This window comes from Lampetra planeri, unplaced genomic scaffold (genome assembly GCF_965212315.1).
Source record: "Lampetra planeri unplaced genomic scaffold, kcLamPlan1.2.h2 scaffold_564, whole genome shotgun sequence".
In the NCBI taxonomy this organism is placed as follows: Eukaryota; Metazoa; Chordata; class Hyperoartia; order Petromyzontiformes; family Petromyzontidae; genus Lampetra; species Lampetra planeri.
The window spans coordinates 6,418-30,305 of NW_027615387.1; the positions used below are offsets into that span (position 1 = coordinate 6,418).

General features: G+C 54.5%; 1 protein-coding gene across 1 annotated transcript; it reads left to right on the forward strand.

The window, feature by feature from the left end:
- The first annotated feature begins 3,811 nt into the window (after positions 1–3,811).
- LOC144741473 (formin-binding protein 1-like) lies at positions 3,812–17,894 on the forward strand. The gene is made up of 6 exons (XM_078623997.1): positions 3,812–3,817; positions 4,844–4,959; positions 6,288–6,338; positions 8,512–8,659; positions 16,072–16,134; positions 17,655–17,894. The coding sequence occupies exons 1-6, from the start codon at positions 3,812–3,814 to the stop codon at positions 17,703–17,705; spliced, it is 435 nt and encodes a 144-aa protein (XP_078480123.1). The 3' UTR covers positions 17,706–17,894.
- The last annotated feature ends 5,994 nt before the right edge of the window (positions 17,895–23,888 follow it).

Consider the following 23,888-nt stretch of genomic DNA (forward strand, 5'->3'; position numbering starts at 1 on the left):
GTGAGAGAGGGACAGGTGTGAGTGTGAGTTAGACAGGTGTGAGTGTGAGAGAGACAGGTGTGAGTGTGAGAGAGAGACAGGTGTGAGTGTGTGAGAGAGACAGGTGTGAGAGAGAGGCAGGTGTGAGTGTGAGAGAGAGGCAGGTGTGAGTGTGAGAGAGAGACAGGTGTGAGTTAGACAGGTGTGAGTGTGAGAGAGACAGGTGTGAGTGTGAGAGAGGGACAGGTGTGAGTGTGAGAGAGAGACAGGTGTGAGTGTGAGTTAGACAGGTGTGAGTGTGAGAGAGAGACAGGTGTGAGTGTGAGAGAGGGACAGGTGTGAGTGTGAGTTAGACAGGTGTGAGTGTGAGAGAGGCAGGTGTGAGTGTGAGAGAGAGGCAGGTGTGAGTGTGAGTTAGACAGGTGTGAGTGTGAGAGAGAGGCAGGTGTGAGTGTGAGAGAGGCAGGTGTGAGTGTGAGAGAGAGACAGGTGTGAGTGTGAGAGAGGCAGGTGTGAGTGTGAGTTAGACAGGTGTGAGTGTGAGAGAGACAGGTGTGAGTGTGAGTTAGACAGGTGTGAGTGTGAGAGAGACAGATGTGAGTGTGAGAGAGAGAGACAGGTGTGAGTGTGAGAGAGGCAGGTGTGAGTGTGAGAGAGAGACAGGTGTGAGTGTGAGAGAGAGACAGGTGTGAGTGTGAGAGAGAGAGACAGGTGTGAGTGTGAGAGAGGCAGGTGTGAGTGTGAGAGAGAGACAGGTGTGAGTGTGAGAGAGAGACAGGTGTGAGTGTGAGTTAGACAGGTGTGAGTGTGAGAGAGAGACAGGTGTGAGTGTGAGTTAGACAGGTGTGAGTGTGAGAGAGGCAGGTGTGAGTGTGAGAGAGAGACAGGTGTGAGTGTGAGAGAGAGACAGGTGTGAGTGTGAGAGACAGGTGTGAGTGTGAGAGACAGGTGTGAGTGTGAGAGAGAGACAGGTGTGAGTGTGAGAGAGGCAGGTGTGAGTGTGAGAGAGACAGGTGTGAGAGAGAGGCAGGTGTGAGTGTGAGTTAGACAGGTGTGAGTGTGAGTTAGACAGGTGTGAGTGTGAGAGAGAGACAGGTGTGAGTGTCTCTGTGGGTCTCTATGAGTGTGGGTCTCTGTGGGTCTCTATGAGTGTGGGTCTCTGTGGGTCTCTATGAGTGTGGGTCTCTGTGGGTCTCTATGAGTATGGGTCTCTGTGGGTCTCTATGAGTGTGGGTCTCTGTGGGTCTCTATGAGTGTGGGTCTCTGTGGGTCTCTATGAGTGTGGGTCTCTCTGGGTCTCTATGAGTGTGGGTCTCTGTGGGTCTCTATGAATGTGGGTCTCTGTGGGTCTCTATGAGTGTGGGTCTCTGTGGGTCTCTATGAGTATGGGTCTCTGTGGGTCTCTATGAGTGTGGGTCTCTGTGGGTCTCTATGAGTATGGGTCTCTGTGGGTCTCTATGAGTGTGGGTCTCTGTGGGTCTCTATGAGTATGGGTCTCTGTGGGTCTCTATGAGTGTGGGTCTCTGGGTCTCTATGAGTGTGGGTCTCTGTGGGTCTCTATGAGTATGGGTCTCTGTGGGTGTCTATGAGTGTGGGTCTCTATGAGTATGGGTCTCTGTGGGTCTCTATGAGTATGTATCTCTGTGGGTCTCTATGGGTATGGATCTCTGTGGGTCTCTATGAGTGTGGGTCTCTGTGGGTCTCTATGAGTATGGGTCTCTGTTGGGCTCCATGAGTATGGGTCTCTGTGTGTCTATGAGTGTTGGTGGTCGTGGTGATAGTGGTCGTTGTGGTGTGGTCGTGGTGGTGTTGGTGGTTGTGGTGGTGGTGGTGGTGATGGTGGTGGTGGTCGTGGTGGTGGTTGTGGTGGTCGTGGTGGTGGTGGTGGTATAATAGTATAGTATATTTGTATTACAGTGTGGTGTATAATGCAATGTTTAGCATAGTGTGTATGCTGAACTTCTTTAGCGCCGTACGTAGCCAGCCAAACCGCGCTAATCTTAGGTGCTCAAGGCACCAGGGGTGTCCCTCCCTCCCTTCCTCGCTCGACTATCTTGCCGTACCCTTGATCCTGCGACGGTTGTGATTGTCCAGGGCGTTGTGAGCCCTTCAGACATCGCAGACATCGCCTTGTCTCTCTGTGTATTGCTGGGGATGTGTGTTTCCCCCGTGTGTGTTGTGTGTGTGTGCGTGTGTGTGTCTGTGTGTGTGTGTGTTGTGTGTGTGTACACGCGTGTGTCTGTGTGTGTTGTGTGTGTGTACACGCGTGTGTCTGTGTGTGTGTGTGTGGGGAGCACAGCAAGTCGGCACAGTAGGGGGCACAGGTGGTGCATCAGCCAGTCATCTCGGTCATCTCGGTCAGTCGACCCGTGGCACCTGCTGGGTCTGCCCCGTGACCTCCTGCCAGCGGGCGTTCGACACTTCACGTGGTGGCCTCAGGGTGCACCTGGCCTGGCACAAGCGTCGTGGTGACGTCACCGCCACTTAGTGGCGAATGGCGGTTGTTGTTGCTGTTGTGGGGAGCGGTGGTGCAGCGGTTAGCGCGCTGCGCTAATAACCCGGCGACCCGGGTTCGATTCCCGCTCACGGCCAACGCCGGTGACGATTATCTGAACCGGTCCTGGGCCTCCCCTAGGTCGACTCAGCCTGAAATGAGTAGCTGGTGCGGTGTGTGGTAAACATCGCCACTGGGGAGACAAAGGCGGCCGTGCGTGGTGCTGGCCACCCGCCCCCTCGTGTGCCGTTCCGGCCTTCATAGGTGCTCGCTAACAGCACTTGCCCCTACAGTCTGTTAAGGCTACACGGGGGATCTTTGTTGCGTGTACACGTGTGTGTGTGTACGTGTCGTTCGTGGTAGTTGATTGAAGGTGGAGGGGTTACCAGCCCCTCGCACCCGTCCAGAGCCCCCGTTTGGCCGCTGTGCTGGTCACAGACGCCATGAAGGTTGATGGTCAATCTCGGTTTTCAATTTCATTTATTTGGTGTAGCCCTGTGAGCCATTCGGCTCTTGAATCGGGTGCAACCGCAACAAACAAAAATCATGAAACATGAACAAGAAAACATCTTAAAGTGAATATGTGACTGAGTGCAAACAGAAAAATCCAGGAAAAAACTGCAAAATATTGCACAAAAATCACCGTTACACACCAACGCTGTGTGCAAAAATCCCAGTGGGATGCAAGTCAAACAACAACAACAACAACCACAAGACAACTTAGATTAAGGCCATCATTCTAACTCCGTACTACAACAACACAAACGTGGCCAATCTTGGTTCTTTCGGTAAAGTCACGTAGAAGGAAAATAATAAAAATAAAACATAATAAAACATAATAAAATAATTCTCACGACGTTTCGGCCACAACGCAAGCAGCCGTCCTCAGGTGAAGAACAGGTCTGTCGGAAAGACAGCGTCTGAATGAAACACCACCAGGCTTGGCAGCGTATATTTAAGCTGCTGGGTTGGAGAGGGAAGAGCGCCTTGACAAACGAATTTGCATATCAAGAGGAATTTAGCATATTTATGGGAAATGCAGATATGGGATTAGTCACTACTTAAATTTCGATTTAAAGCTTTCGTGACTGCAGGGATTCATCTTCTTGGTTCTTTCGGTAAAGTCATCACGTAGAAGGGAAATAATAAAATAATAAAAATAAAACATAATAAAATAATTCTCACAATTTTTTTATTATGTTTTATCATGTTTTATTTTTATTATTTTATTATTTCCCTTCTTATTTCCCTTCTACGTGACTTTACCGAAAGAACCAAGAAGATAATCACTACTTGTGGAATGCGTACGAGGTGGGCGGGTGGTTTCAAAGTCATAACATGCCCGTGCGTTATGCAGGATTAGCAGCATCAATGGCCAAACCAAAAAACGTTTTCGAAATCACCAAATTAAAGCCATGAAAGCAATGCGCCAGTGATCATAGGAACTGCGACCGAAATTTCACAATGAACCACATTAACAACATGTACCACCAAAACCCTGCAGCCATAGCTGGCAGCATGAGTAACTCCACAACAGCAGGAGCGTCAGTAGAGGTATCAACATTTTTCGAACGCACCTTTAAAGATCAGCGCACTGAAGCAAAAACACGAGATCGTACGTTGTTGCAGCGTTCATCCTGAACGCTGCAACATTTGATTTTAGGCCACTGAATAGCAGCGGCAGCTAAGGGGTGTACAACTCCTCCTCTAGAGCAGTTTTGAGTGAAGATCTCACAGGCAGAGGTCGTGCAAACGGGTTTTGATTCCGTACCCGTACCCGGCCGCACCAGGGTCGCAAACGGGTACCCGTACCCAGCCGGGTACGGGTACCCGTACCCTACCCGATACCCAGCTACCCGTACCCAGCCGGGTATGGGTACGGGTACCCGATTGCGACCTCTGAGATGAAGCCGTGTTGCAGGCGCGGGTGGGTTGATTTTTAGGAACTTGAATTGTGAGAAGAGACAAGACGTTGCGAAATGAGTGACAAAGGGTGACTCACCAGTGACTCACGGCCTACCCATACCCGGGTACGGGTATAGGGTAGGGTACGGGTATCGGGTACCCGATTGCGACCTCTGGGATGAAGCCGTGTTGCAGGCGCGGGTGGGTTGATTCTAGGAACTTGAATTGTGAGAAGAGACAAGAAGTTGGGAAATGAGTGACAATCACGGTGACTCACCAGTGACTCACGGCCTACCCGTACCCGATCCCGGCCGCACCAGGGTCGCACACGGGTACCTGTACCCGGCCGGGTACGGGTAGCCGGGTATCGGGTAGGGTACGGGTATCGGGTACCCGGTTGCGACCTCTGCTCACAGGGAATCTGAATTGCCCCCCCCCCCTCGCCCCCCGCCCGGCCCCCCCCAGGACCAGTTTGACGCGGTGGAGCGCCACACGGGGTGGGGTCTCGAGTTCCTGGAGCGGCTCTCCAAGTTTGTGCGCGAACGCGCCGACGTGGAGGCCGCCTACGCCAAGCAGCTGCGGTAGGCGGGCACAGCGCACACACGCACACGCACGCACACGCGCACACGCACACCACACACACAGCGCACGCACGGGCACGCACGCACGTGCACGCACACGCACGCACACGCACGTACGCACACACGCACACAACACACACACACAACACACACACAGCGCACGCACGGGCACGCACGCACGGGCACGCACGCACGTGCATGCACACACACGCACACACACGCACGCGCGCGCACGCACGCACACACCCCAACACACAAACACACCCCAACACACAAACACACCGCAACACACACACCGCAACACACACACACACCGCAACACACACACACCGCAACACACACACACCGCAACATACACACGACAATACACACACACGCAACACACACGCAACACACACACACCACAACACACCACACGCAACACACACACACCACAACACGCACACACAACACGCACGCACACACCGTAACACACACACCGCAACACACACACGCAACACACACACCTCAACACACACACGTACACACACCGCAACACACACACCACAACACATACACACACACACATGCACACATGCACACACCGCAACACACACACCGCAACACACACACCACAACACATACACACACACAACACACACACATGCACACACCGCAACACACACACCGCAACACAAACACACCGCAACACACACACACACACGCACCGCAACACACACGAACACACACGCACACACCGCAACACACACATGCACACACACACATGCACACGCACCGCAACACACACGCACACACCGCAACACACATGCACACACACGCACACACCGCAACACACACGCACAACACACACCGCAACACACACACACGCACCGCAACACACACGCACACACACGCACACACACACCGCAACACACACGCACACACCGCAACACACACGCACAACACACACCGCAACACACACACACGCACCGCAACACACACGCACACACACGCACACACACACCGCAACACACACGCACACACCGCAACACACACCGCAACACACAACACACACCGCAACACACACACCGCAACACACGCACACACCGCAACACACACAGCACAACACACGCCGCAACACACACAGCACAACACACGCACACCACAACACACGCACACACGCACACAGCAACACACACACGCATCACACACACGCATCACACACACAGCAACACACACGCACAACACACACACACAACACACACAGCACACACACACAGCACAACACACACACACACGCACACCACAACACACACACGCACAATGCGTGTCCGCGCTGTGCTCCGCAGGAACCTGCAGAAGAAGTACCTGCCTAAGCGCGTCACCGAGGAGGAGAACAGGTGAGCGGAGCTCTCCGGCGCGGCCAGGGGGGGGACGCTGGCTTGCCAGGCGGCGTAGGTCGCGAGGGTTTCACCCGGCGTTGCCGGTGCCGGCTGCGGTGAACGACCGCGGTACCGGTGGTCACGGTGGCGGCGACAAGCTGCTACGGTCCGCTGGTGTGGAAAATGAAAAAAACTTTATTTAGTGACAGGTTTTTACCCTTTCAACTGGTACAAAAACTGACAAGGCAGCATGTTTGCAATAACCACGACACAAGCAGTCAAAATGCAAACAAAAGAAAACAACTCTGATGATGATAATGTATGTGCACTGTCCTTGAAGTTGATTGGTCCACACCCGAGACAGCTTTCCTTAGAGCCCAGTCTCACATGGTGTTGGACCAGATGACGCCAAAAGGCGCACAACTCAAAGACAATGCACCATCAGAGGATGAGAGCTCTGGGTGAAGCATTTACACCATTGGAACCTCATTTGCCAGTAAAAAATATGATAATTGGTTTTTTACCCTTTTATCTGGCAACAAAACTGACACCTTTTTACAAGGAGTCATGTTTGCATAGACCACAATACCTGCAGCCATAATGCAAACAAAAAGAAACAACTCTGATGATGACAATGATATGCACTGTCCTTGAAGTTGATTGGTCCACACCCGAGACAGCTTTCCTTAGAGCCTAGTCTCACATGGGTTGGACCAGATGACGCCAAAAGGCGCACAACTCAAAGACAATGCACCATCTGGTCCAACACCAATGGAGACTGGGCTCTAAGAAAAGCTGTCTCGGGTGTGGATCAATCAACTTCAAGGACAGTGCATATCAACCTTCATTTAGTTAAAAAAAAACTGTTTTAGTTTAGACATTTTTTGTAATTTAGTTTCGGTTTAAAAATGTGTTCAGGTAGGATAAATGTTTCATGAGTTGAGTTTTAGTTTAAAAAAAAAAGCGTCACACCGGAAGCTAGGGGGGTGACCCCCACCCTGTGACCCCCACCCTGTGAGTGACACCCACCCCCCGCGTGTCTCTGTGAGTGACACCCTGTGAGTGTCACCCTGTGAGTGTCACCCCACCCTGTGAGTGTCACCCACACCCCGCGTGTCTCTGTGAGTGACACCCTGTGAGTGACACCCTGTGAGTGACACCCTGTGAGTGACACCCACACCCCACGTGTCTCTGTGAGTGACACCCTGTGAGTGACACCCTGTGAGTGACACCCTGTGAGTGACACCCACACCCCACGTGTCTCTGTGAGTGACACCCTGTGAGTGACACCCTGTGAGTGACACCCTGTGAGTGACACCCTGTGAGTGACACCCACACCCCACGTGTCACTGTGAGTGACACCCCACCCACTGTGAGTGTCACCCACACCCCGCGTGTCTCTGTGAGTGACACCCTGTGAGTGACACCCCACCCACTGTGAGTGACACCCACACCCCACGTGTCTCTGTGAGTGACACCCTGTGAGTGACACCCTGTGAGTGACACCCTGTGAGTGACACCCTGTGAGTGTCACCCACACCCCGCGTGTCTCTGTGAGTGACACCCTGTGAGTGACACCCCACCCACTGTGAGTGACACCCACACCCCACGTGTCTCTGTGAGTGACACCCTGTGAGTGACACCCTGTGAGTGACACCCTGTGAGTGACACCCTGTGAGTGACACCCTGTGAGTGACACCCTGTGAGTGACACCCTGTGAGTGACACCCACACCCCACGTGTCACTGTGAGTGACACCCCACCCACTGTGAGTGTCACCCACACCCCGCGTGTCTCTGTGAGTGACACCCTGTGAGTGACACCCCACCCACTGTGAGTGACACCCACACCCCACGTGTCTCTGTGAGTGACACACCCACTCACTGTGAGTGACACCCACACCCCACGTGTCACTGTGAGTGACACACCCACTGTGAGTGTCACCCACACCCCACGTGTCTCTGTGAGTGACACCCTGTGAGTGACACCCTGTGAGTGACACTCTGTGAGTGACACCCTGTGAGTGACACCCACACCCCACGTGTCTCTGTGAGTGACACCCTGTGAGTGACACCCTGTGAGTGACACCCCACCCACTGTGAGTGTCACCCACACCCCACGTGTCACTGTCAATGACCCCCACCCCCCACCCTGTGACCCCCCACCCCCCTCCCCCCGCGTGCCCGCCCCAGCTACACGTCGTGCCGCGCCTTCTTTGCGACGCTGCAGCAGCTGGGCGACTGTGCGGGGCACCGCGAGCTGCTTGCCGACACGCTGGCGGAGCGCGTGGTGGGCAGCCTGGCGCGCTACCACGCCGAGGCCAAGCAGCAGCGCAAGGCGGTGAGCGCCGACGAGCGCCGACGCCGGCGCGAGAATCGAGACGCTGTCTTCCCGACAGACCTGTTCTTCATTCAGACGCTGTCTTCCCGACAGACCTGTTCTCCATTCAGACGCTGTCTTCCCGACAGACCTGTCCTTCATTCAGACGCTGTCTTTCCGACAGACCTACTGTTCATTCAGACGCTGTCTTCCCGACAGACCTGTTCTTCATTCAGACGCTGTCTTTCCGACAGACCTACTGTTCATTCAGACGCTGTCTTTCCGACAGACCTGTTCTTCATTCAGACGCTGTCTTCCCGACAGACCTGTTCTTCATTCAGACGCTGTCTTCCCGACAGACCTGTTCTTCATTCAGACGCTGTCTTTCCGACAGACCTACTGTTCATTCAGACGCTGTCTTCCCGACAGACCTGTTCTTCATTCAGACGCTGTCTTTCCGACAGACCTACTGTTCATTCAGACGCTGTCTTTCCGACAGACCTGTTCTTCATTCAGACGCTGTCTTTCCGACAGACCTACTGTTCATTCAGACGCTGTCTTTCCGACAGACCTGTTCTTCATTCAGACGCTGTCTTCCCGACAGACCTGTTCTTCATTCAGACGCTGTCTTCCCGACAGACCTGTCCTTCATTCAGACGCTGTTTTCCCGACAGACCTGTTCTCCATTCAGACGCTGTCTTCCCGACAGACCTGTTCTCCATTCAGACGCTGTCTTTCCGACAGACCTGTTCTCCATTCAGACGCTGTCTTCCCGACAGACCTGTTCTTCATTCAGACGCTGTCTTCCCGACAGACCTGTTCTTCATTCAGACGCTGTCTTTCCGACAGACCTGTTCTTCATTCAGACGCTGTCTTTCCGACAGACCTGTTCTCCATTCAGACGCTGTCTTCCCGACAGACCTGTTCTTCATTCAGACGCTGTCTTCCCGACAGACCTGTTCTTCATTCAGACGCTGTCTTTCCGACAGACCTGTTCTTCACTCAGACGCTGTCTTCCCGACAGACCTGTTCTTCATTCAGACGCTGTCTTTCCGACAGACCTGTTCATCATTCAGACGCTGTCTTCCCGACAGACCTGTTCTTCATTCAGACGCTGTCTTTCCGACAGCCCTGTTCTTCATTCAGACGCTGTCTTTCCGACAGACCTGTTCTTCATTCAGACGCTGTCTTTCCGACAGACCTGTTCTTCATTCAAACGCTGTCTTCCCGACAGACCTGTTATTCATTCAGACTCTGTCTTCCCGACAGACCTGTTCTTCATTCAGACGCTGTCTTCCCGACAGACCTGTTCTTCATTCAGACGCTGTCTTCCCGACAGACCTGTTATTCATTCAAACGCTGTCTTCCCGACAGACCTGTTATTCATTCAGACTCTGTCTTCCCGACAGACCTGTTCTTCATTCAGACGCTGTCTTTCCGACAGACCTGTTCTTCATTCAAACGCTGTCTTCCCGACAGACCTGTTCTTTATTCAGACGCTGTCTTCCCGACAGACCTGTTCTTCATTCAGACGCTGTCTTCCCGACAGACCTGTTATTCATTCAGACTCTGTCTTCCCGACAGACCTGTTCTTTATTCAGACGCTGTCTTCCCGACAGACCTGTTCTTCATTCAGACGCTGTCTTTCCGACAGCCCTGTTCTTCACCTGAGGGCGGCTGCTTGCGTTGTGGCCGAAACGTCGTGAGAATTGTTATTTTATTATGTTTTATTTTTATTATTTTATTATTTACCTTCTACGTGACTTTACCAAAAGAACCAAGAAGATGAATCCCTGCAGTCACGAAAGCTTTAAATCGAAATTTAATCGGGGTGTTTGTTTGAAACGTTATTTTTTTCTTATTTTACGCCGGTGAAATGCCCCCCAGCGTCGCCACCGGTATGAGAATCGAGATGTTTGTTAGAAATGTTTCTTTTGTTTGTTATTTTTCCGCCGGATTTTTAACAAAAAATATTTTGCCGGGCTAAGGCCTCTCCAATAGGCTGATGTTTTCATAAGAGGACTGACCCTGGGCATCACAAATGATAACAGCTCTACCACGTGCATTGTCAGCATCATCATCATCATCACCACGTGGAGATTTACTGCAGAAGCGAAATACTTACAGAGACACACAGAGACCCACAGAGACCCATACTCATAGAGACCCACAGAGACCCATACTCACAGAGACCCACACTCATAGAGACCCACAGAGACCCATACTCACAGAGACCCACACTCATAGAGACCCACAGAGACCCACAGAGACCCATACTCATAGAGACCCACAGAGACCCACAGAGACCCATACTCATAGAGACCCACAGAGACCCATACTCATAGAGACCCACAGAGACTCACAGAGACCCACAGAGACCCACACTCACAGAGACCCACAGAGACCCATACTCATAGAGACCCACAGAGACCCATACTCATAGAGACCCACAGAGACTCACAGAGACCCACAGAGACCCACAGAGACCCACACTCATAGAGACCCACAGAGACCCACAGAGACCCACACTCATAGAGACCCACAGAGACCCACAGAGACCCATACTCATAGAGACCCACAGAGACCCATACTCATAGAGACCCACAGAGACCCATACTCATAGAGACCCACAGAGACCCACAGAGACCCACAGAGACCCATACTCATAGAGACCCACATAGACCCACAGAGACCCACAGAGACCCACAGAGACCCACAGAGACACACACTCATAGAGACCCACAGAGACCCATACTCATAGAGACCCACAGAGACCCACAGAGACCCACAGAGACCCACACTCAGAGACCCACAGAGACCCATACTCACAGAGACCCACAGAGACCCACAGAGACCCACACTCACAGAGACCCACAGAGACCCACAGAGACCCATACTCAGAGACCCACAGAGACCCACACTCACAGAGACCCACAGAGACCCACAGAGACCCACACTCATAGAGACCCACAGAGACCCACAGAGACCCATACTCATAGAGACCCACAGAGACCCACACTCATAGAGACCCACAGAGACCCACAGAGACCCATACTCAGAGACCCACAGAGACCCACACTCACAGAGACCCACAGAGACCCATACTCATAGAGACCCACAGAGACCCACACTCACAGAGACCCACAGAGACCCACAGAGACCCAAACTCACAGAGACCCACAGAGACCCATACTCATAGAGACCCACAGAGACCCACAGAGACCCATACTCACAGAGACCCACAGAGACCCACACTCATAGAGACCCACAGAGACCCATACTCACAGAGACCCACAGAGACCCATACTCATAGAGACCCACAGAGACCCATACTCATAGAGACCCACAGAGACCCACAGAGACCCATACTCACAGAGACCCACAGAGACCCACACTCATAGAGACCCACAGAGACCCACAGAGACCCATACTCACAGAGACCCACAGAGACCCATACTCATAGAGACCCACAGAGACCCACGCTCATAGAGACCCACAGAGACCCACAGAGACCCATACTCATAGAGACCCACAGAGACCCATACTCACAGAGACCCACAGAGACCCATACTCACAGAGACCCATACTCACAGAGACCCACAGAGACCCATACTCACAGAGACCCACAGAGACCCATACTCAGAGACCCACAGAGACCCACAGAGACCCATACTCACAGAGACCCACAGAGACCCACAGAGACCCATACTCACAGAGACCCACAGAGACCCACAGAGACCCACACTCATAGAGACCCACAGAGACCCACAGAGACCCACACTCATAGAGACCCACAGAGACCCACACTCATAGAGACCCACAGAGACCCACAGAGACCCATACTCACAGAGACCCACAGAGACCCACACTCATAGAGACCCACAGAGACCCATACTCACAGAGACCCACAGAGACCCACACTCATAGAGACCCACAGAGACCCACAGAGACCCATACTCACAGAGACCCACAGAGACCCACACTCATAGAGACCCACAGAGACCCACACTCATAGAGACCCACAGAGACCCATACTCACAGAGACCCACAGAGACCCATACTCACAGAGACCCACAGAGACCCACACTCATAGAGACCCACAGAGACCCACAGAGACCCATACTCACAGAGACCCACAGAGACCCACACTCATAGAGACCCACACTCATAGAGACCCACAGAGACCCACAGAGACCCATACTCACAGAGACCCACACTCATAGAGACCCACAGAGACCCACAGAGACCCATACTCATAGAGACCCACAGAGACCCACAGAGACCCATACTCACAGAGACCCACAGAGACCCACAGAGACCCATACTCACAGAGACCCACAGAGACCCACACTCATAGAGACCCACAGAGACCCATACTCACAGAGACCCACAGAGACCCACACTCATAGAGACCCACAGAGACCCACAGAGACCCATACTCATAGAGACCCACAGAGACCCACAGAGACCCACACTCATAGAGACCCACAGAGACCCACAGAGACCCATACTCACAGAGACCCACAGAGACCCACACTCAGAGACCCACAGAGACCCATACTCATAGAGACCCACAGAGACCCACACTCACAGAGACCCACAGAGACCCACAGAGACCCACACTCATAGAGACCCACAGAGACCCATACTCATAGAGACCCACAGAGACCCACAGAGACCCACACTCACAGAGACCCACAGAGACCCATACTCATAGAGACCCACAGAGACTCACACTCACAGAGACCCACAGAGACCCACACTCATAGAGACCCACAGAGACCCACAGAGACCCACACTCACAGAGACCCACAGAGACCCACAGAGACCCACACTCACAGAGACCCACAGAGACCCACACTCACAGAGACCCACAGAGACCCACACTCACAGAGACCCACAGAGACCCACAGAGACCCATACTCACAGAGACCCACACTCATAGAGACCCACAGAGACCCACAGAGACCCATACTCATAGAGACCCACAGAGACCCACAGAGACCCACAGAGACCCACAGAGACCCATACTCACAGAGACCCACAGAGACCCACACTCATAGAGACCCACAGAGACCCACAGAGACCCATACTCACAGAGACCCACAGAGACCCACACTCATAGAGACCCACAGAGACCCACAGAGACCCATACTCATAGAGACCCACAGAGACCCACAGAGACCCACACTCATAGAGACCCACAGAGACCCACAGAGACCCATACTCACAGAGACCCACAGAGACCCACACTCAGAGACCCACAGAGACCCATACTCATAGAGACCCACAGAGACCCACACTCACAGAGACCCACAGAGACCCACAGAGACCCACACTCATAGAGACCCACAGAGACCCATACTCATAGAGACCCACAGAGACCCACAGAGACCCACACTCACAGAGACCCACAGAGACCCATCCTCATAGAGACCCACAGAGACTCACACTCACAGAGACCCACAGAGACCCACACTCATAGAGACCCACAGAGACCCACAGAGACCCACACTCACAGAGACCCACAGAGACCCACAGAGACCCACACTCACAGAGACCCACAGAGACCCACACTCACAGAGACCCACAGAGACCCACACTCACAGAGACCCACAGAGACCCACAGAGACCCATACTCATAAAGACCACAGAGACCCACACTCACAGAGACCCACAGAGACCCACAGAGACCCAAACTCACAGAGACCCACAGAGACCCATACTCATAGAGACCCACAGAGACCCATACTCATAGAGACTCATAGAGACCCACAGAGACCCACAGAGACCCATACTCACAGAGACCCACAGAGACCCATACTCATAGAGACCCACAGAGACCCATACTCACAGAGACCCACAGAGACCCACACTCATAGAGACCCACAGAGACCCACAGAGACCCATACTCACAGAGACCCACAGAGACCCATACTCATAGAGACCCACAGAGACCCACACTCACAGAGACCCACAGAGACCCATACTCATAGAGACCCACAGAGACCCACAGAGACCCATACTCACAGAGACCCACAGAGACCCACAGAGACCCATACTCATAGAGACCCACAGAGACCCACACTCACAGAGACCCACAGAGACCCATACTCACAGAGACCCACAGAGACCCATACTCACAGAGACCCACAGAGACCCACACTCATAGAGACCCACAGAGACCCACAGAGACCCACACTCATAGAGACCCACAGAGACCCATACTCACAAAGACCCACAGAGACCCACACTCATAGAGACCCACAGAGACCCAGACCCACAGAGACCCATACTCACAGAGACCCACAGAGACCCACACTCATAGAGACCCACAGAGACCCACAGAGACCCACACTCACAGAGACCCACAGAGACCCATACTCATCAAACAGGTTATTCTAACTGACATGACTGGCGGATGCACCAGCAGTGCTCCCCCACTGTGCCAGGCTAGGTGCAGGAGGTCACCGGACAGACCCTGCAGGTGCCATGGGTTGACTCACTGAGATGACTGCCAGATGCACCACCTGTGCCCCCTGCTGTGCCAGGCTAGGTGCAGGAGGTCACCGGACAGACCCTGCAGGTGCCATGGGTTGACTCACTGAGATGACTGCCAGATGCACCACCTGTGCCCCCTGCTGTGCCAGGCTAGGTGCAGGAGGTCACCGGACAGACCCTGCAGGTGCCATGGGTTGACTCACTGAGATGACTGCCAGATGCACCACCTGTGCCCCCTGCTGTGCCAGGCTAGGTGCAGGAGGTCACGGGACAGACCCTGCAGGTGCTACGTGTTAACTGACTGAGATGACCGGTAGATGCACCACCAGCTGTACCACCCTGCTGTGCCAGGCTAGGTGCATGAGATCACGGGACAGACCCTGCAGGCGCCACGGGTTGACCGACCGAGATAATTGGCCACATGCACCACCTGTACCCCCCTACTGTGCCAGGCTAGGTGCATGGCATTGCCCTGAGGCGACCAAGAGGCCTAGCCGGTCTTGATAACCGAACCGCCGCTGCGCTTACTCCAACCATCGCCAAACGCGCGCTCACCAGAGCGGGGAAGTATGGCCAAAACACCCCGGGGGGAGGGGTGGGGCGAGCGGGGGGGGGCGGTGGGGAGGCATTTCGCCGGTGCCGTGCCTTAACCGTGGGGTGACGTGACCTTTTTGAAATCTCGCCGTCAAATCTCGCCGTCAAATCTCGCCGTCAAATCTCGCCGTCAAATCTCGCCGTCAAATCTCGCCGTCAAATCTCGCCGTCAAATCTCGCCGTCAAATCTCGCCGTCAAATCTCGCCGTCAAATCTCGCCGTCAAATCTCGCCGTCAAATCTCGCCGTCAAATCTCGCCGTCAAATCTCGCCGTCAAATCTCGCCGTCAAATCTCGCCGTCAAATCTCGCCCCCCCCCCCCCTATCCCCGACTCCCAGTTGCTGAACGAGGGGCGGCGAGCACAGCGGCACCTGGACACGTGTTGGAAGCAGGTGGAGGAGGTGAGTTGGCGGTCACCCCCCCCCCCCACCACCCCCCCCCCCCCCAAGACAAAGACAAAGGTCCCCCGTGTAGCCTCTGACAGACTGTAGGGGCAAGTGCTGTTCGCGAGAACACGAGGGGGGGTCGGTGGCCAGCAACCACGCCCGGCCGACTTTGTCTCCCCAGTGCTAGCGATGTTTACTGCACACCGGTACACCATTTGAGGCTGAGTCGACCTAGGGGAGACCCAGGACCGGTTCAGATAATTGTAGCTGGCGGTGTTGGCCATGAGCGGGAATCGAACTCGGGTCGCCGGGTTCATAGCGCAGCGTAGCACTACCCACTACACTACCGCTCCCCACACAGACACAACAACAACCGCCATTCGCCACTAAGTGGCGGTGACGTCACCACGACGCTTGTGCCAGGCCATGTGCACCCTGAGGCCACGTGAAGTGTCGAACGCCCGCTGGCAGGAGGTCACGGGGCAGACCCAGCAGGTGCCACGGGTCGACTGACCGAGATGACTGGCTGATGCACCACCTGTGCCCCCTACTGTACCAACTTGCTGTGCTTTAGCCACCCGGCGCTCCGCTCGTTGTTGTGAGCGTCGCTCCTCCGCCCTCCGTTGTTGTTGGAGGGCGACTGCCTCCAACTGCCCAGTAGCAGCGTCCTTCACGAGCCTCCTCCACAGAGGCCGATCTTGACACCGCTGGTACCAGTCATCGGCAAGTCCACTCAGCTCCACATCCTCCTGTACCACATCACTCCATCTCTTTTCTAGCCCGTGCCGCGCCCGTTTAGCCCCCTCGATCCGGCCGAACAAAAGCTGTTTAGGCATGCGGTGGCTGGGCATGCGGGCTACATGACCCAGCCAACGCAGCCTTGCCTGCCGGAGGAGCTCACCGATGGGACTTTGCCCAGATCTTTAAAGGATTTGTGATCTCCTCACACAATCCAGCCTGGTTAAACCCAGGATGGATCGTAGGCAGGCCAGCATAAACGTTTCCAACCGGCGAAGATGCTCCACTAGGGGGGTCCACGTTTCGCAAGCGTAGAGAAGGGAGGGAATGACCGTGGCCGTGAAGACCTGAAGCTTCGTGCGGAGGGACAGACCAGGTAGCTTCCACACAGCGTTACGCAACCGATGAAAAGATATTGCCGCTCGACTGATTCGGAGTGAGACCTCTGCTGTTAAACCGGAGCCGGTCATGAGCACACTGCCCAGGTATGGGAAACTCTCCACTCTCTCCACAACTGCCCCATCACCGATGGGGAGTTGTGGGGGTGGAGTGTCCGATGGTACAAAATACCCAGGCAGGTGCTTAGTTTTGGTAGGGCTGATGGTAAGGCCCCATCTCTTAGTGGCACACTCCAGTCTCAGCAGCAGCGTCTCCAACTCCTCCTCTGAATGAGCAGCTATTACCACACACACTAACACACACACCAACACACAAACTCACAAACAAACACACACCAACAAACCAACACACCAACAAACACACTAACACCCACCACCACGACTGCGCGCGCCACCCAGAGCAAGCGCAAGTGCGAGCGTGACTCTCGCGAGGCCGACCACACACACTAACACACACACCAACACACACACACACACAAACAAACACAAACAAACACACAAACTAACACACACACTAACACACCACCACCACGACTGCGCGCGCCACCCAGAGCAAGCGCAAGTGCGAGCGTGACTCTCGCGAGGCCGACCACACACACTAACACACACACCAACACACACACAAACAAACACAAACAAACACACAAACTAACACACACACTAACACACCACCACCACGACTGCGCGCGCCGCACAGAGCAAGCGCAAGTGCGAGCGTGACTCTCGCGAGGCGGACCGAGCCCGCCAGACGATGCTTCGTCACGACGGCGACGCCAACTCGTCGCGCGCCGACATCGACAAGTCGCGCGCCGCCGCCGCCGCTCGCAAGCGCGCCGCCGAGGAGAGTCGCTCCGACTTCCTGGGCCAGAGGGACAACTTCAACCGCGAGCAGGCCAACCACTTCTACAGCGTCATGCCCGCCGTCTTTCACGTAACTCGCAGAGACACGCGGAGACACGCAGAGACACAGAGAGACACACACACAGAGACACACACTCATAGAGACACACAGAGACACAGAGACACACAGAGACACGCAGAGACACGCAGAGACACACACTCAGAGAGACCCATAGAGACACGCAGAGACACGCAGAGACACACACTCAGAGAGACCCATAGAGACACGCAGAGACACACAGAGACACACAGAGACACACACTCAGAGAGACACGCAGAGACACGCAGAGACACGCAGAGACACGCAGAGACACACACTCAGAGAGACCCATAGAGACACGCAGAGACACGCAGAGACACGCAGAGACACACTCAGAGAGACCCATAGAGACACGCAGAGACACGCAGAGACACGCACTCAGAGAGACCCATAGAGACACGCAGAGACACACAGAGACACGCAGAGACACACTCAGAGAGACCCATAGAGACACGCAGAGACACGCAGAGACACGCAGAGACACACACTCAGAGAGACCCATAGAGACACGCAGTGACACACAGAGACACGCAGAGACACACTCAGAGAGACCCATAGAGACACGCAGAGACACGCAGAGACACGCACTCAGAGAGACCCATAGAGACACGCAGAGACACACAGAGACACGCAGAGACACACTCAGAGAGACCCATAGAGACACGCAGAGACACGCAGAGACACGCACTCAGAGAGACCCATAGAGACACGCAGAGACACACAGAGACACACAGAGACACACAGAGACACACAGAGACACACAGAGACACACAGAGACACACAGAGACACACACTCAGAGAGACCCATAGAGACACGCAGAGACACGCAGAGACACACAGAGACACACACTCATAGAGACACGCAGAGACACACAGAGACACGCAGAGACACACAGAGACACACACACAGAGACACGCAGAGACACACAGAGACACACAGAGACACACAGAGACACGCAGAGACACGCAGAGACACACAGAGACACACAGAGACACACAGAGACTCACAGAGACACACAGAGACTCACAGAGACACGCAGAGACACGCAGAGACACACAGAGACACACACACAGAGACACGCAGAGACACACAGAGACACACAGAGACACGCAGAGACACACAGAGACACGCAGAGACACGCAGAGACACACAGAGACACACAGAGACACGCAGAGACACGCAGAGACACGCAGAGAGACGCAGAGACACGCAGAGACACGCAGAGACACACAGAGACACACAGAGACACACAGAGACTCACAGAGACACACAGAGACTCACAGAGACACGCAGAGACACGCAGAGACACACAGAGACACACACACAGAGACACGCAGAGACACACAGAGACACACAGAGACACGCAGAGACACACAGAGACACGCAGAGACACGCAGAGACACACAGAGACACACAGAGACACGCAGAGACACACAGAGACACACAGAGACACACAGAGACACGCAGAGACACGCAGAGACACACAGAGACACACAGAGACACACAGAGACTCACAGAGACACACAGAGACTCACAGAGACACGCAGAGACACGCAGAGACACGCGGAGACACACGGAGACACTCAGAGACACACAGACACACACAGACACACACAGAGACACGCAGAGACACAGAGACACACAGAGACACACAGAGACACACAGAGACACGCAGAGACACGCAGAGACACACAGAGACACACAGAGACACGCAGAGACACGCAGAGACACACAGAGACACGCAGAGACACACAGAGACACACAGAGACACACAGAGACACGCAGAGACACACGGAGACACACGGAGACACACGGAGACACGCAGAGACACACAGAGACACGCAGAGACACGCAGAGACACGCAGAGACACACAGAGACACACGGAGACACACAGAGACACGCAGAGACACACAGAGACACGCAGAGACACGCAGAGACACACGGAGACACACGGAGACACACAGAGACACGCAGAGACACGCAGAGACACACGGAGACACACGGAGACACGCGGAGACACACAGAGACACGCGGAGACACACAGAGACACACAGAGACACACAGACACGCAGAGACACACGGAGACACACAGAGACACACAGAGACACGCAGAGACACGCAGAGACACACAGAGACACGCAGAGACACGCGCAGAGACACACAGAGACACACAGAGACACGCAGAGACACACAGAGACACACAGAGACACACGGAGACACACGCAGAGACACGCAGAGACACGCAGAGACACACAGAGACACACAGAGACACGCAGAGACACACGGAGACACACGCAGAGACACACAGAGACACGCAGAGACACGCAGAGACACACAGAGACACACGCAGAGACACACAGAGACACACAGAGACACACAGAGACACACGGAGACACACGCAGAGACACACAGAGACACACAGAGACACACAGAGACACGCAGAGACACGCAGAGACACACGGAGACACACGCAGAGACACACAGAGACACGCAGAGACACGCAGAGACACACGGAGACACACGCAGAGACACGCAGAGACACACAGAGACACGCAGAGACACACAGAGACACGCAGACACACGCGGAGACACGCGGAGACACACAGAGACATACGGAGACACACAGAGACACACGGAGACACACGGAGACACACGCAGAGACACACGGAGACACGCGGAGACACACGCAGAGACACACAGAGACACACGGAGACACACGGAGACACACGGAGACACACGCAGAGACACACAGAGACACACGGAGACACACGGAGACACACAGAGACACACAGAGACACACGGAGACACACGGAGACACACGGAGACACGCGGAGACACACAGAGACACGCAGAGACACGCAGAGACACACGGAGACACACGGAGACACACGGAGACACACGGAGACACACGGAGACACACGGAGACACGCAGAGACACACGGAGACACACAGAGACACACGGAGACACACGGAGACACACGGAGACACACAGAGACACACGGAGACACACGGAGACACACGGAGACACACGGAGACACGCGGAGACACGCAGAGACACACGGAGACACACGGAGACACACGGAGACACACGGAGACACACGGAGACACGCGGAGACACACGCAGAGACACACAGAGACACACGGAGACACACGGAGACACACAGAGACACACAGAGACACACAGAGACACGCAGAGACACACGGAGACACGCAGAGACACACAGAGACACACAGAGACACACGCAGAGACACACAGAGACACACAGAGACACACAGAGACACACAGAGACACACAGAGACACGCAGAGACACGCAGAGACACGCAGAGACACACGCAGAGACACACGGAGACACACGCAGAGACACACAGAGACACACAGAGACACACGGAGACACACAGAGACACACAGAGACACACAGAGACACGCAGAGACACACAGAGACACACAGAGACACGCGGAGACACACAGAGACACACAGAGACACACAGAGACACACAGAGACACGCAGAGACACGCAGAGACACGCAGAGACACGCAGAGACACACGGAGACACACAGAGACACGCAGAGACACGCAGAGACACACAGAGACACACAGAGACACACGCAGAGACACGCAGAGACACGCAGAGACACACAGAGACACGCAGAGACACACAGAGACACACAGAGACACACAGAGACACGCAGAGACACGCAGAGACACACAGAGACACACAGAGACACGCAGAGACACACAGAGACACACAGAGACACACAGAGACACACAGAGACACGCAGAGACACACAGAGACACACAGAGACACGCAGAGACACACAGAGACACACAGAGACACACAGAGACACGCAGAGACACGCAGAGACACGCAGAGACACACAGAGACACGCAGAGACACACACTCAGAGACACACAGAGACACACAGAGACACACAGAGACACGCAGAGACACGCAGAGACACGCAGAGACACACAGAGACACACAGAGACACACAGAGACACGCAGAGACACGCAGAGACACACACTCAGAGACACACAGAGACACACAGAGACACACAGAGACACACAGAGACACGCAGAGACACGCAGAGACACACACTCAGAGACACACAGAGACACGCAGAGACACACAGAGACACACAGAGACACACAGAGACACGCAGAGACACGCAGAGACACGCAGAGACACACAGAGACACACAGAGACACGCAGAGACACACACTCAGAGACACACAGAGACACACAGAGACACACAGAGACACACAGAGACACGCAGAGACACACACTCAGAGACACACAGAGACACACAGAGACACACAGAGACACGCAGAGACACACAGAGACACGCAGAAACACGCAGAGACACGCAGAGACCCACAGAGACACACAGAGACTCACAGAGACACTCAGAGACCCACAGAGACACACAGAGACTCGCAGAGACACACAGAGACACACAGAGACTCGCAGAGACACGCAGAGACACACAGAGACACGCAGAGACACGCAGAGACACACAGAGACTCACAGAGACACACAGAGACACACAGAGACACGCAGAGACACGCAGAGACACGCAGAGACACACAGAGACACACACACAGAGACACAGAGAGACACGCAGAGACCCACACTCACAGAGACCCACAGAGACACACAGAGACACACAGAGACACAGAGAGACACGCAGAGACCCACACTCACAGAGACCCACAGAGACCCACAGAGACTCACAGAGACCCACAGAGACACACAGAGACACACAGAGACACACAGAGACACGCAGAGACCCACACTCACAGAAACCCACAGAGACCCACAGAGACACACAGAGACCCACAGAGACCCACAGAGACCCACAGAGACCCACAGAGACACGCAGAGACACAGAGAGACACGCAGAGACCCACAGAGACCCACAGAGACACACACTCACAGAGACCCACAGAGACACGCAGAGACCCACAGAGACACACAGAGACACACAGAGACACGCAGAGACACGCAGAGACACACACTCAGAGACACACAGAGACACACAGAGACACACAGAGACACACACGCAGAGACACACAGAGACACGCAGAGACACACAGAGACACACAGAGACACGCAGAGACACACACGCAGAGACACACAGAGACACACAGAGACACGCAGAGACACACAGAGACACACAGAGACACACAGAGACACACAGAGACACGCAGAGACACGCAGAGACACGCAGAGACACACACTCAGAGACACACAGAGACACACAGAGACACGCAGAGACACGCAGAGACACGCAGAGACACGCAGAAACACGCAGAGACACGCAGAGACACGCAGAGACACGCAGAGACACGCAGAGACACACAGAGACACGCAGAGACACACAGAGACACACAGAGACACGCAGAGACACACAGAGACACGCAGAGACACGCAGAGACACACAGAGACACACAGAGACACACAGAGACACGCAGAGACACGCAGAGACACGCAGAGACACACAGAGACACGCAGAGACACACACTCAGAGACACACAGAGACACACAGAGACACACAGAGACACGCAGAGACACGCAGAGACACGCAGAGACACACAGAGACACACAGAGACACACAGAGACACGCAGAGACACGCAGAGACACACACTCAGAGACACACAGAGACACACAGAGACACACAGAGACACA